This window comes from Pholcus phalangioides, unplaced genomic scaffold, assembly GCF_987345545.1.
Source record: "Pholcus phalangioides strain wild (caught in Gottingen) unplaced genomic scaffold, Ppha-v1.0 ptg000007l_1, whole genome shotgun sequence".
In the NCBI taxonomy this organism is placed as follows: Eukaryota; Metazoa; Arthropoda; class Arachnida; order Araneae; family Pholcidae; genus Pholcus; species Pholcus phalangioides.
The window spans coordinates 60,075,116-60,091,696 of record NW_028301600.1 but is presented as its reverse complement, the minus strand read 5'-3'; the positions used below and the strand labels follow the sequence as shown (position 1 = coordinate 60,091,696).

The 16,581-nt window shown below is 33.5% G+C and overlaps 1 protein-coding gene across 1 annotated transcript in view; it reads left to right on the top strand.

Moving 5' to 3' along the window:
- The window catches only part of LOC149085573 (WD repeat-containing protein 48), a 65,360-nt gene that overhangs the window by 38,434 nt on the left and 10,345 nt on the right, over window positions 1-16,581 (top strand). Inside the window, exons 16-18 of the mRNA XM_089233692.1 lie at window positions 10,291-10,371; window positions 12,812-12,902; window positions 15,481-15,595. Of these exons, the coding sequence (XP_089089818.1) occupies window positions 10,291-10,371; window positions 12,812-12,902; window positions 15,481-15,595 (287 nt within the window). The remainder of the gene's footprint in view (window positions 1-10,290; window positions 10,372-12,811; window positions 12,903-15,480; window positions 15,596-16,581) is intronic.

Below are 16,581 nucleotides of genomic sequence, written 5' to 3'. Positions count from 1 at the left end.
ATGTTTGTGGTTGAGACGGAGATTCTTGTGATGAGGTCAATGTCAGTCAACAGCCTGCTCTCGAAACTTACCGTGCACACATACTGTCCTCATGTAAAGTATTGCTAAATAGAGAGTTTTTCCATTCATTATTGGCTTGTCATGTCTGCATCTTTGTTTATCCTCCAGCTGATCAGGTTGGGGTTTCCGATCATACATTTCTATGTGATTCTGTTTCGTTATTTTTTTTCTCTACCACCCCTAAATGTTTGTACATTGAGTTTTGAATCACCCTGTATATTGATACAAGTGTTGTTTTACATTATACAAAAAATCATCTTCAGTCTTCTGATAATAGTGAGTAGGGGGTTACTCCTAGTCTATTTAGAAAAGATACTAAATTTAACCCTTCCACTACTGACAGTACTTTAAAGCATCACTAATTTTTTTTGTGACATTCCTTACATACATTATTGGGTATTAGTATTTTGAAGTATAAAGGCTATATTTGAAGTATAAAACTACTTTATGATTACAGCACAAGTATGGGACAATTAGTTTTTAAACATGTTAATAAAATTCAGTTATATAGATGTTTCGCCCTTGTGAAAGTGTTTACTGCATTACACTTGTGTGGTGCAGCAAAACCCTGCTTTTATAAAATGCTCCCTAATAAATGTGTAAAACAAATTATGGCTTTCTTTGTGGTAAAGTAAATTAATATTCATTATTATTTATTATTCCACATATTTCATATATGATTGGTATTTTTTTTATTGTAAGCTTATACAGGGGTTGGAAGTCTGCGCCGCACTGCACCAAAATTAACATCTTGCACCATTTTGCTCCAATGGTGTCTTTTCAAATTTTTCTGTTCCAAATAGCCAAAATAGCAAATTTTGCCTGGAATTTCGGAAAGGATGGCAAAATATTTTTGTTCCTGCTTGCCGTGAAATGGATTATTCTGAGAAGTGCGTGTTTTATTCCTCTGTACTTAAACTATCACATTTTTTAAACTGTCTGCCCCTCATCGGGCTTTCCATTGCGAAATCCCGATAATATCCATGATCATGAAACAGAAGATGGTTTACAATAATCTGTCAGCTTTAAAGTGCAAATGTGAGTCAGTTTCCGTTTAAAAAAATATAAAGTCTCCACTGAAAGCAGAAGAAATTACTGTAGTCATTGTGTCAAATCCAGATGTTTTGTAAAAAAAATTTTCATTCCAGGAGTTAAAAAGCATGTCCGTTGAATTACAAATGCTAATTTAAAAACTAATAAATAACCAAATAACCAGCATTAAATTGCCAATGTTGCCAAATTACGAGTATTAAATAACCAATATCTCCAAATAATGAGGGTCAAGTCGCCAATCTCGCCAAATAATGAGTGCTGAATCACCAAACATTGTGTTGATTCTTCCAAAATTCTCTCCCATTTTGCAACAATTTCTTTCCGAGTATAAAAAAAATGAAAACTTATAGAAAATTTTTAGCCCATTTGAACTGCTGTTTTTCCAGACAGCAAATAGTGCCCTCAGTAAGCAAAAATCATCTTAAATAGACTGGTGTGAAAAATTTGATGACAGCTGCTCTTTCAAATAAGGTGTCAAAAGCCTGAAACACCAACAAGCTGATAAAAAGATGTTTGATAACAAAAGACAGTGCGGTTGTTTTATTTTGAAAAGGAGTGGGGGTTAACGAAAATATTCTTGTAAATTAATTTCACTGCTCTCCAATTTATAAATATCTGCTCCAAAACTGCTCAGAATCCTATATTTTGCTGCTCTGAAATGGACTTTGCCACTTCCCACCCCTGTGTATAGTGCTTACAAAACTTTCAAGAACAAGGTTAATTAATTCGTTGTGTGCTAATTTTTTTTTTGTTTTAAGGCTTTAATTAGAACATAGATTTAGATTTTCAACATAAAAGATGTCCTGAAACTTTTGTTGGTTATGAGGTGTTCTGTAAAACCTAAACAAATTTTGATTATTTCTGTAATATTAAAGTTTAATTTTATATTAAGGTTAGGTTTATGTAAGCTCTGCAGTTCAAGAATATTCACTTCTAGTGGATAAAAGTTCCCCCAAAAAAAAATACCCATCTTTTTTTTATGACTTATAATTTACATATAAAATACTGACTCCACAACAAGCAGAATGCCCAACAAGGTGGCTGAAAAAGATGCCTATATAAAATATTGATGTCAAACATAACTAAATATGAAAGCAATTATCATGAGAAATAGTTAAAATATATAAATTACTAAATAGTGAAATTTTATTTCATGTTGTATAACAATATTGAAATTTTATTGAATTAACTTCATTGTAACAACCATTATGGGACCTTGGTGTGTCTGGTAGTTTTCTTCAACAAATGTATAGTAACATATTAACCTAATGTTAATAAATTAACTTGAAAAAAAAATATTGAAAAACTAATACACATACTTAAAATAAAACTAATGATAAAAATGAAATACACTGCCCATAAAAAAATTATGGTTGTCTTATCTAAGTATGGATAGTTTCTCAATTCATCCCAGTATAAATATCATATTTCTTTTTAAACATGTCAATTGTGTTTGATTTCACAACTCCGAGGGAGACTTATTTATTTTTTATTCCCAACCCTGTTAGAGGAAAGTCCCTTGTGACACCACAACCTGGAGTTGCCCCTTACTAATCGATAGATACTGGTATCTCCTTGTCGAAAAACTAGATTAGCTGTGTATTAATAACTCAGGGTCCATCCTGTACATTTAGTTGAAAATTTTAAAAATACTAGGCATAATCCCCCCCCCCCAACACCTGCATTCTTCCAATGAAAAAATATTCAAACAATCAAGTCTTTCTTCATTGCTCAGCCCAGTGTACCAACAAGAGCGTGCGTGGCTCTTCTCTGCACCCCTTCAACAAAGTCCATGCCCCTCTGTAGGTGTAGTCTCCAAAACGGCATACTCCAGTCCAGGATGCATGAAGCCCCTGAAAAGTGGAAGGATCACTTTAGAATGTGAAAACACCTTTTTTGAAAAATGAAACTGGGTATTCTATTTGTTTTCTTACCACTGCAGAACAATGTTACAAAAACCTAAGCTGCTCATCAATGAGAATTCCCTAATTGGTGATCCTATTTGCATCCGTAGTAATATTACCATTTCATTTGTAAGTGAAACAGGTTGTTTGAACCGAAATGAGCTACCATATACTTGTCAATGCTGAAACTTGAGTTTCATTCATTTGTCCATGCTGTGATCATATTAGAGTTCATCTGTAGCATCTCCCTATCACTTGAATTCCAGACTACCCCCATTAGCTTCATGTCATCTGTGAATTTGCCAACAGTCCCATTGATTCCGTGATCTAGTTTATCGCTAAAAAGTAAAAGTATGGGGATCAAGGTCACTTTCTTAGGGGGGGGGGGACTCCGCTTTTAATGCCTGTCCAATCAAAAAATTCTATTGATCATTTGATCATAATCTGCTATGACCTATCATGATTCTATCCAGTTCAACAAGGTGCCCTGAATGCCAATCTCTTGTCAACACTTCAGGAGTTTACCATGTTGGACTCAATCCAATGCCTTCTGGAAATCAAGATACACAATGTTGATGTTTTTGCCTTTGCCCAAAGACATGTCACTTTTGAAATATGAGTGTGATGTGACTAAATAAAAAATTAATGTTTTGGGGAAATTGTGAAAACTATGAAGTGGGGTTATAAAAAGCAATTACATATAATATAAGGAGGAAAGTTTTTGTAAGTACAATCCTATGCCAGTTGGTGCATAGGAGGGTATCATTTGGCGATAGGCCAGTGAATTGACAACAGTTGAAAACTTGCTAAAAGAAGAAAAACGACTTGAGACAGAGTGAGACTTGACACAGACAAATAAGGACCCTCTTCCTATCAGTGAGTAATCATAGCATTCCTTCTCTCTCCCCCTCCTTGCCACCTTGCATTAATTTAAAAGAATATGATATTTTGAAATTGTAAATTGATGGATGGATATAGGAATAGACAGGATTTGATGGTTACTAGAAACTGGAACCTGGCATTTATGTATTTATTTGTTGAAATGAGTGTTTAATTTTGATTGATACCCTGTTGTCGTATCACAATAATCCAGGCAATTTGCGAATGAACCCATGCAAAATTGCAACAGAAGCTTTTTAAAGCTGTACTCTAATTTATCTGGGTTCCAGGACCCAGGTTATTGGCAAAATCTGGGTCCTTTTTGAGTGAAAGTGGATCGCTCTTGAAAAAAATGATAGTTCCCCCTCCTCATCATCTAGTGGTATCTGTGAATTTTTTCCAGCATGGCCCAGGTCTTTCATCACGTGCTTATATCTCTTCATTGAGACAGAGCAGCGGGCCAGGTAGGCCTTGGTAGATAAGGGGGGGGGGAGGTATCTCTTTGAATCAAATAATTCATTTCTAAACACATTGTATGCAAAGGTTCATTAAAAAAATTAATTTACCAGCTTATAACTAGGTTATTTTACTTTCATTGTCTACTAGTAGAAAAAGCATGCAAAGAAGCCCATTAACACTGAGAATTTAACATGGAATTTAACAAATGTAATAAATCTGAAACAAAAATATACAGTTGGTCCCGCTTACAATGTTCCCATTTAGAGCATTTTAGTGTGACTTATTTTCATGGTCGCAACTGTAAGTAATTCTCATTATAAAATTTCCCGTTTAAAGCGCTTTTCCACTTATGTTTTTTATGACGGTTTTTCTTAAAAAAAAAACACCTTTATAAGCAGGATATACTGCAATCAAAAGTTAAGCACATATTTATATATATTTAATAATAAATCAATCTCTAAAATTCCCTTCTGTGATTGATTTTTCATTTCATTATAAAAACCTTAGCTATTTCAACAATATCCTGTGATTAAATTTAAAGCAAATGAGGTTCTGACACTTATCTTCTGATTCCCTTATTCACATAAATCTTTGCAAAGCGATTTCCTGGTGGAATGACTTTCTTTTCCCTCCCTGATAGTTTACCACTCTGATCTGTCACCATTTAACTGCCACATATTTTCACGCTTAAATATGGCAGCTATGTCAGATTTGTATTGGTAAAACTTAACAGTGTGCTTGTGTGTGTGCCCAGCATTTGGCATGTTTTATGTTCAGTAGGTGGTTCCATCTATCCAGGGCAGTAGCTAGATACTTTCTCAAATGGGGCAATCATGCATTTGGAAGCCCCATGTAATGTAGAAGAAGCAGTTATAAAGGGTGAATTTGTCACCCCCGTAGTCCAGAGCCCGGGGCACCAGACCTGCCAGCTTCCCCCCTCCAGTTGCGGCCCTGCATCTATCCTCCAAATTGGTAATGCATGGATTTGAAATTTAATGTATACATGTTTGTGTTGTAGGCTGAAGCAGATTTTAGTCAGTTGAGGCCTTGGGTACAAGAGAAAACATTTGGTCCTTAAATGAGAAAAAAAAGTGTAAAGTTTGGGTTTCCTCTGGGCCATTCAATCGGCTCCCTGGGTACGCCCGATGTCCCCTCCGTTAAATCCGCCTCTGGTTGTAGATCTGTGTAAACGTGGCAACTAGGACTTTTTTTCAAAGGAATAATCAACTTGAAGTTTGGAAAACTTTAGGAAAATCATATTTTTAGCCGATTACCACTGCACAATTGCAGGTTCCAAACCCAGATTTTCATGAAAGCCGAAATCTGTGCCCCCAAGAAGATCAAAAATTAAAAATATTTTTGTAGAAAATTTAAATATTGGAAAAAAAATACATTCTTTTGCTATCTGTTAGTTTGAAATTGTTTTTCAGTGTTGGTGATCCAAACTTTCTGTGAAAAATTAGATCCTTGTTCCTCTCCAAAAAGCCGATTCTACATACACACCTGTGTCTTTCGCAATGCGGAACGGTGACTGCCACATAGCAGCTAAATGATAAACCTGTGGATATTCAATGTAAAGTTTTTACAGATTCAGTTTTTTTCTCAATGACCTCAGAAAAGTTTTTGCAATTTGAATGGCCGTTCCAATCCTTTAAGATTTTTCAAAAAACGTGCATTCGCAATCTTGCAGGAACATGGCAAATTTATGGCGTATAGATGCTGTCTTTGAATACTGGTAGATAGCTACAAAAGTACCGTAGTTTCCGGTATGTAACTGGAGGGGAGAAACCCCCAAGGGAATAGAAACTCTGAAATTTTAAAATTTGGTACGTGCCCTCATTCAGGAACACAACCGGATATCCATCATCTTATTCTTCAACAATCTGCATGTATATCAATACAATACAGTACACTAAAATGCTTCATTTGTACTTCAAAGTAGTAAAAATACTTTTTCAAGGTTGCACGCTCATGGTAGGTAGTAGAAAGGGAAAAAAGGGAAAAGTTAGAGAGGGTTTTTCTCTCTACTTTTTTTTCTTGGAACTAGGAAAGAATGCATCCTTGAACCAAATTTTTATTCGTCTTTTTCTGAAATTCCAGGTATTTGGCATGTTATAGGGCATCATTGGTATCTCTGTTAATCAATAATCATTACTGAACAACATATCCAAAACCTGATAACAGCAGGATTCCCAAAAACAAATTTCAAAATAGCGGAGCAGTTTTCTTGATTTAACTACATCACATACAAGGTTTTGGCAAGAAATTTGGATTATCTCTGTTTAACAAAGCGCTGATAAATGTGGTAACCTTGTCCTAATCTAACTGCACATTGGAAAAAGAAAGAAGGGGAAAACAAAAAAGGAAAAAGTATAATAGATAAGAGATTTTTTTTACAGTTCTCTTTTGCTCTTACATATATATAGTAGAAAGATACATTGTAAAGAAAAGAAGGAAAGAAAAAGAGCAACTTCTCTCTCTCCATTGATAATAGGGTTGACAATAATAGGTTAACATTCGTGATAATAGGGTTGCTATAAAGCTTCGTGATGTTGAAGAGAGAGAGAGGAAAGAAAATGCAGCGAACTTGTTTGAATTTATTCCACTGATGTTTAGGCGTAATATTATGCCAGTGATCGTAAAGAGGTTAAGGCAAAGGCAACTTGATGCACTCTTTGAATGGAAATCTCTATTGCTTTATTTTATTATTAAGTATCTTCAAACAGTACACAAAAATCCATTCTGCTCAAAATATTTTTCCCCCCTTCAAATTCAAATAGTTTATTATTATTATCATAGAAATGCAGCAATATGAGAAAAATTGCCTTTTGATAATAATTTCCAAAAATTTTGAGAGGGAGCTTGTCAAACTCACTGGCCAATAATTGGACACAGTTTCTCTACTATCCTTTTTGAAAATGACTAACGTTTATGACATTGTATTCATTAACCAAAGTTTTAACCAGCTCCTTGTTTGAAAATTCAACATAAACTCCAAGAAACACATAAACCAATAAATTTGGTTGACGCCGAGTAAAGAGACAGTTTCAAGCTAAAGTGCACATAATTCTCTGGAGGCTGCCGAATGTTTTTGATTACCACATTATGTTACATGAAAATTGCTGATTAGATAGTGAAATCACCTGTATGTTATCCAGGGTGTGAAGTCTCGAAATTTTCAGTGCTTTCACTCGCATATAGTGATGATCACTCATGGGAAATTTCCCCATATGCTTTGCTCTTAACATCAAACTAGAGAATAATTTTAAGCAAAAAAATTTAAGTGTGATGGCTTTCTTGAATTCTCTCCATAGCTCAGATGTCTACAGTCCCTGATCGATGAGGTCAGGAGAGCAAACTATTGGAATCACAGTTTCTCAAATGTTTGTCATTGGAATGGTACAAATTTTTTAAGGAACACTAGTTCAAAATAAAGAACAGCTCTATAACAAGAAAGTTTTTTCTTCAAAAAGCTGTCAGGGTTCTAGATGTTTTTAAGGGTTCAGTGACTTTTCATACAGTGACCACTGGTTTGAAACCCATGAACTAGAGGAAATTGTAGATATTTATATAAATTATGAATGTGTGTGTGTGGGACTTACTTTCATACATATAAAGTTCATGAAAATCCAATTTGGGGCCCATCACTCCCTGTGGAGCAGAGAGCCTTAACTTGACTTTAACGATAGCCAAAGTGGAAATGGCCCATCACCATCAGACATTACAGGCAGCCAATCAAAGCCTGACACATCTAACCAAACCAGTCAATCAATACAGCTCCTCTGCACCTGATCAATTCTCAGACATGTATATAAGTACAGACCTGCCAATTCTGTGGATTTGTTAGAAATTTCTCTGGATTTTAGCAGAAAATTAGATTTGGAAGAAAATAATTTTGATTTCTTTTGGATTAAAAGTTTATAGATTTTCCCTGAGCTTTCACAATGTTTTGGTATTAAGGACTATGGTGGCTGTTAGGGAAAACACCTATAGAGGGCAGCTGTAGTTCGCGGAACCTACCCACTCTGTTGGAGACGTCACTTCCATTAAGTAGCCATCAAAAAATGTCTTGGTGACCTCATTTAAGCAAATTGGCAATGACGTAACTTTACTTAGCATTTATCAGGGAATGGTCTCTGTTGCCGACATCCCTGTATAATTATTACTGTATTCTATCAACAACCACGAGGCAAACAAGAACAGAGAGAGATTGGTTGTACACCAAATGATATGTAATACCACTGAAGCTTTTTTCGTCACCAGCCTTATATTTTGAAGGTTTTTTTTTTTTTTTTTGTTTCCTCTGATCAAATGTCTTAAAATATATATATATAATTGCTTTGAGAGTTTGTATACCCAAGATTATCCATCGCTGATAGCATCCACGATGATTACATTCCATAGCTGCCAAGTCTCCCCCGAATTTTCCAGGAATCTCCCAAATTTTAGCTTCATCCCTCGACCTCCCAAAAAGTTCTTAAATCTCCCGAATTTTAACGAAAATCACAAAAAATCCCTAATTGTCCCTAAAAATTCTGTACTTCATTTAAAAAAATCCCTAAGGAATTTCTGATGGGACATGAAGCCTCTTTTTTTTTCTCCTTTTCGAAATGACGTCAAATGTCATAAATGGGAAAATTCCCTTTTTAAGGAAGTTTTACAAACCCTCTGATAGTAACAAGAAAGTTGTTTGTCTTATCGTGCAGGGAAATAGCTTAGCAGCCAATAGTCCTGGATAATAATGGAAGATTATAGTGACACGCACGTGGTCAAAATTTTTGTTGAAGTTACATATGTGCGATATAACAAAACATGAATACTGATAAGCAAAAACATATTTAATCAATTTTAAAGATACTTATTCCAATGAATTTCCTTTCATCAAACGTTCCAGAAAAGGGCTGACTTTTCCTTTTTGTATAAGTTGTGTTACAGACATAAACATCGGTCATGGAAAGACTGCCATCATCACTCATGTGAAATGAAAAAAAAAAAAACATCAAGCAAGTTTCACAAAAAGTCAGTGTTCTTCAAAAATTGACGCTTTTTTTCCCTTCATCTTCCGATGATTTTGGGGTCATTCACGCAGAATGTTTGTTCATAGCGTTTCTGATTGAACACAATATTTATTTATTTTTTAGATCACCATTTTGAAGTTTTGGCCTCCAATTTCACTTGTTTTTTGAGTAGGGATTTTATTCCCTAGGCTTTAACTTTTATGTGTGTAAAATCCGCAGTTTATTTGGAAAAATCCCTTTCATATTTATTAGGGAGTGGTTTCAGCATAAAATACGGGTTTGTGCAAAAATCTCCCGAATTTTCATTTTCAAAAGTTGGCAGCTATGATATTCTGCTCAGGGGCTACCCAGGACCTGTTTAGGAGAAGGAACTTTTACTCAATTGATTAATTTTTTTTTTTTTTTAAATTTGGTTCACGGGGGAGGGGGGAGGGTTCCCCCCTCAGGAAAATCTCAGGATTTCTGGATTTCAAAAGTTGGCAGGTTTGTGTGTAGGTTCTTATCATGGACTTGGCATGCAAAAGTATGCTTGCAAGATTTTCACCTTTTAAAGGTTGGCAGGTCTGTAAGCAGCAACTCTGCATTGCAGTCTGGTTATTGAACCTCTGAAGATGAACTGCCACAGATGTTGAAGAAACACCAGGATGTGAATATTTCGGACCACCAATCAAATATATTTGATATTGTTGTATTCAGAGCCAATATAAATCTATAATTTGCAAGTTGATAAGATTCCCTGTTTTATAAAACAAATGGCTTGCAATTTTGAAATTATAATGAATAATAAATTACTATGCTTCCATCTATTTCATGCTCATAGTTCAACTGTGTATGCAAGATGAGAGCAATGAACAATGTAAGTTGATGCATGCTTTTCTGTGGGGTTTTTTATTTCTGATTCTTTGATTATTTTCCAGTGAATTTAGGTGGCTTGTTACTGCAGGCATTGCTTGAACATTGGCCAGCAACATACTCTGTTGAAGAAGACTGTGAAAATGGTAATGTTCACATTTATTTCATAGCTTAAATATTTAATTACAGTATTTTATAAGACACTTTATTAGAAATTTTAAATATTTTACACCTTAGATGAGTAAAATTAAATAATTGAATTTTTTATTCAGCTCTTTAATGTGATATTACCATGGTCATACTCAACTTGATATCTACAAGTTCATTTTTGCTTTATAATAATAAAGTTGAACCCTGATTTAACACCACCATCGGTTTTGAGTTCACAATTACAGTAAAACCTCTCTTTTGCAGATACTGATGAGACAAAAAAAAATTGTCCATAAAAAAGGAGTGACCATTAATCAGGAGTTTGAAATGCATACTTTTATTACACAAGAAGAAATTATTATTTGGCCATAAAAGAGGAGTGTCCATTAAGAGGGGTTTTACTGTACATCAAATCATGGTTGAACCTGTTGTAATCCTGGTGTATGGAGGATTTGTTCACTGAAAATTTATAGCTCTAAATCAGAGGGTGCTATATCAGGGTTTATCTGAGAAGTTTTGATACAGGATTTTTTTAACTGCTTTGTAGATGGATTTTCAAGTTTTGGTTTCAGTTTCTTTTTTACTTAGTATCAAAAAGAGAAAGCTTAGTTTAAACTTGGGTCTGTTGACAAAAATATGTTATCGATTTTTTTTTTTAATTGAAAAATTTGAAAAATAGCTGTCTCAAAAGTTTAGATAAGCATATTTGATCATATGGAAGTTTGACACTATGTATTGTCAATTTTAATATCATGTATATGATAGTAAAAAGTGGGAAGTTATCAAACTGGTTTTATAAAAAGAAAAGATGTTGGTGCTTTTACATCATTTGTCTGGTAAAATTATTTGAATACTCCATTTGAAGGCTATAAATGATGACAATCATTTAAACCAATGGTTCCCAAACTGTGCCCCATGAAGAAATTTGGAGGGTAGGTCTACTTCATTAACTGTAACTTGTGTCAGTTATTTATAGGTGCTGTGATATCCGTGGGCAGAGGGCTAGGACCACTGCCAAAGCCTATTTTTAATCCTTTTGCACTTGTGGGGTTGAGTGCAGCAAGATTGCATAAGCTCTCTAGGTAGAAATTGGTAGTCTGTGATGAAATTTTTGCTTAAAAAGTACTACTCCTGGACTTGAAAAATTTGGAAATTACTGCTTTAAACCTAACAGACTCTGCCACGAAGCTGGGCTGGAAGAGATCTCTGCAACGGAATAAGTCCAGTGGCAAAGTTCTGGCATTCATTCATTGCTTTAAACCGATTGAAATGCAGTATTTATTGTGTATTGGTTTAATGTGTGTGACATAAGCTGAATCTTCATTATAGTAGGCCACACAGCATAAGTCTACAGGATGATAGAGCCACATTTCTAAATTGGCTTCAACATGAAAAATGACCTTGCCTAAAATTAAGAAACTGCTGTTGTGTAATATTTTACATATATGGTTTGTAGATGGGTTAAAAAAAACTAGGTATTTGCATCACAAAAGAATGGCCAGGAAACTGCTTCTCATAAGCAAGCATAATCTAGTATTAATGTTGGAATCTGACAGAATTCAATAAGATCCATGGAAGATCTTGTGTCTGAGATTACTAAAAAAAATTGTGAGTCTACCAGCTATTAAAAATGCCTGTAACTTTTTTAATTTGGAATTTCCTTCCTCTAAACTTTTGAGACACTTGTTTTTGTATTTGTGAAATAATAAATATTTTTAATATCAATTTCATAGAAATGTTTTTATTTATACATGAAAAATGTCTCTGTTATTTTCCAATAAAAAGGTATGTATGTTTACAATATTTTTCTTTTCATTCTAGAAAAAAATGAATTATGTAAACTTTTGAGATGAACTTCATATTTTTTCATTGACAACAGTTCTCTATTTTTTTAGATTAAAATAATCTAATCACTATCGCTTGACAATTTTGTAATTTCACTTCAATCACTTTCAGTAGCATATCTTGATTTTTATTTAAATACAAATACAATGCCACAACAGGCAAAATGGCCAACGAGGTGGCTGAGAAAAAGATGCCCATAAAAGATGACCATATGGATGTCGTATATTTCAAAAATACAGCAACCCAATTATTATTACTTTAAGAACACAACACAGACACCGTACCATGAAGTACAAAATACAAATACAGATGAAAGACAACACAACAAAGCGATACATATACTATGAAGCTCTTAGGGACCCACTTGGTCCGCCCTACTGCACATAAAAAATTTCTGTACACAATAAACACGCTCTTGATTTATTTCAGTTTTTTTTAAGTGGAAATGTCAGTATGTTTTTGAAATTTCATTGTAGGATTTTGTGTATTTGAAAATATGCTTATTTCTTGTAAGGCAGAACTTGAATTTATATCTAAGGTATGATTTATGATGCAGAATTTTTTAATGTAAACAAAACCTTTCCTTTTCAGAAGCTGTGAACGATGGTGAATCAAATGTGGAAAAGCACAGACCAGGAAATTTGTATTTTAGTGTTCCTAAGCATACACCTATGATATTCAGGTTCAATTTAATATTGTATTTTCTGTCATAAAAGGAATGATAAGTCTAAAATGATTGTGTGTGTAGATTTTGAGTTTTTCAGTTTTTTTTTCATGGGCATAGTAACTCAAATCTGGCATAGTCTTTCATCGACATAGAAATTTCGTTATGTTCACTCATAGACTTCTATGTATGCAAACAAATTTGTTATAAATTTACTATTTAATCCTTTTTCTGCTCATAAATTTCAAATTTTATGTTTCCTGATAAATAATCTCAATAATCTCTTCATTCCAAAACTGTGTTTTAACTAATACTTCATTAAAATTGGCTTTCTCTAAATAGCACTTTAATGTATTCACAATATATTTCTGTAAATGATATTATTTAAAAATCATAATTATTATCCTCTATAGTTTTTCTGCACAATAGTTGAAGATTTGATGGGTTCTTTTGATATTTTTGTGTTTTTCCTTGCATTAAAGATACTGATAATGGGGTAGAGGGGCCCAAATATTGATCACACTTAAGCCATTATTTTAATTGGAGGACTAATTCATGTGCAATTTGTCTAAAAATAGTTCTGATCTATTATCTAGACTGTTATCCAAAAATAAACTGAATTACAACTCTAACATAATTTTAACACATCCAAAAAAACCCATTTTTTTCAACTGCATTTTTTCTGTTAAAAAAGGTGTTTCTAATATTGCTTACATCTAAAATGGGTTGAAATAAAGTTTTATTTATGTTATGATCATACTTTCTTTGTTAAATGGGAAAATTAAGACACAACACACAAAATTGAAAATAATACAAGACACTTTTTTTGTACTTTTAGAAATATAGTTAATATATACCCTTTTTTAACACTTTTCCTAAATATAACATCAAAATAAAAATAAAAACTTAAAAACATTCTACAAAAACATAACTTTTTGTTTACTTTCCTGTTATCTCATATTTTGTGGACCATTTGTTTCATATCACACATTTTAACCATGACAATTGTTAATGACTTTACACAACCTATGACAATGGTTTGTGTAAAGTCCATCACAAATTGAATATTGGACATCATTATCTTCTTTGCCATAACTGCTGTCGTTGTCATCAGTTGACACATATAGAAGTTCTTCATCGTCTTTTGAAAAGGAGGAAACTTCCTTCCGTTTTTCCGATTTACATTTTTTTGGAGCTGGTTCTTTTACAGCTTTGCCTGTTGCTTTTCCAGAAGTTAACTGACTTTCAAGTGATAGTGCTTTTCCCTTTTTTCTTTTCCAGAGACAAGGTAGGGTGTCTCTCGAAAAGAAGGGGGAGCCATTTCCCACCTGAACTTTTTGTTTTTTCAGAAAATGGGTGACATGAATTATTTCTGATGGCAAGTTAAAATACCATCCTTTTTACATCCTTTGTCGTAAGTCCATACCAAGTTTTATCCATTTGTAAATAATACTCAACAAATTGATCTTCTGCATCAGGAGATTAAATAGGCCTTTGTCCTAGTGGTACATCAAGTAATTTTTTAAGTTCATCTTCAGGTTTTATAACGTAGTCTAATGTAGATCCAGGTACTTGAAAAGCTACAGATGCTTTCAATATCTCTTTATTTTTTACCGCTATTACATCTTTCATTTCAATTTTGTCCCATGTCTTTCTATGTGGCATCTGAAAAAAAACCTACTTCAAAAATGTTTGTAATATTGCTTAGGGCAATAAAATGGGAACAACATAACTTTCAAACATGGCTGCCTCAACCTTCGGAATCGAATCACAAACCAAGAAACAAACTACACTAAAATGTAGCCTATCACAGTCGCTATCACTGCCTCAAATGATATAACTAGCATTATCACTTGTTAACCTTATTGATTATACTAAAAGTAATGAAACGTATTTATTAACTCATTGTACATAAAAATCAAAAAATTCTCAAAGAAAAGACAAATCAACACAGGTGCATCTAACTTTCACAAAGAAATACTGAAGGAGAAAGCTTCATAGTTTCTGTAGTGGCCACCAGCTACCAGCATTAATCAAGAAGCAACCGTGGTAGGCAATATTAGGAATGTAGGTGATATTTGGGGCCCCTACCCGATGTGTTCTAGTGAAATGCCTAGTTTAATTTTAAAAAAAGGCTGTGTTGTATATAGCATGCCTTACTCACTGTGTTTTTTTTTTAAACAAAAATATAAACTGAAGAGCCAAAAAAACTGGTAAATGGTAAAAAAAAAACAGAAATACTTGAAAGTTTATATTGAAAAAAAAATTTTATTTATAATTTAAAAAAATATTTATGTTGAAAGAGTATGCTTTCATGACTGCTGAAAATGAATCATTCAAAAATTCTGAAATACTACAAAAATACTCCTTAAAATTTAGAAGAGGAGTGAAATTACTTTTCATAATTACTTTTCCAAATAGCAATGTGTTAGTATAGCTTACTTATACATCGCTATCAAGAGGCTTTTTCACAAAAAGAAGAAAAAAATAGCTTTCTGATAATTCTATAAATTTAGTGCTTGTGATGAAATAAAATATTTATAGTCTCTTAAAGTAAAAGTTAATCAACAAAGTTGTATATTTTACTTATAATCAGTGAGGTTGGAGGGAGAACGTTACTTCGACTCCTAGTTGGTGATGCTGGCAGAGAGACAGAAGATTTGTTACTCCATGAAACAGTTCCTCAGTGGGTGACGGATGTAGTTGTTTCTGTGAGTTTGCTTTCTCTCGTGGAATGTTTATTTTAAGTATTTATGCCTAGAATAACAAGTGTTTCTTTCTTAGCCTTTAAACAAATTTTATTCAGTAAAGTTGTATCACAAAATTTGTGAATCACAGAGTTCTGTATGAAAATGAAAATTCTGAAAACTTATTTGACTAAATACAGATAAATGTAATAATCTTTTTATTATTTTAGCAAATTAGAAAAGTTCAAATCTATATAAAAAATTTGTTTACTTTGAGCAATGTCAGTTAAAATTTATCAAATAATGTTAAAATTAATTTATTGATTAATAATAAATTGCCCAACTGTGTAAGCATTATCCTTTTTTCTGATCCAAAGAGCATAATGCTTTCTTATCAAATGTCTGAGCTTGTTAAAGTTTCAAATTTGTAATACTGAACGAATGAATGCCAGAACTTTGTCACTGGACCTTATCTCATTGCCAGAAGAGATCTTCTCTTCCAGCCCAGCCTCGTGGCAGAGTCCAGCAGAACACTATTTTGAGTCAAAAAAAATTTAACAAACATACAAAATTCTTACATTATATTTTCCCCGGACAATTGAGTACTGTCACGGTTCGCACATTTTGTGGTGATAACATATGAGATGGGGTTGGGAGTTAGAGAAAAGTTCTGTTGTTTCGTTAAAAATGAATGTACATTAATGAAGGTATATTTTAGAAGCAATTGGAAAGGGCCTGTGCCATCTCATCTGTTATCATACACTTATCATATTATATACAATAATATAACAAAATGTAAATGTCATTGTATGATATAAAATATCCATCAGAGCAAGTCATCTCGCTTAACACTTTGTTGGTTAGAAATGGATTTGATTGGCCTTGTTAACTTGTGGGCTGGAAGCCAGCATGAGTTTTATTGGGTTGAGTTCACTCGCTCTGGTGGATCTGATGAAAATATACAAAATAGAAACATTGTGTGGGGGAATATACACAATTAGGGACTACCC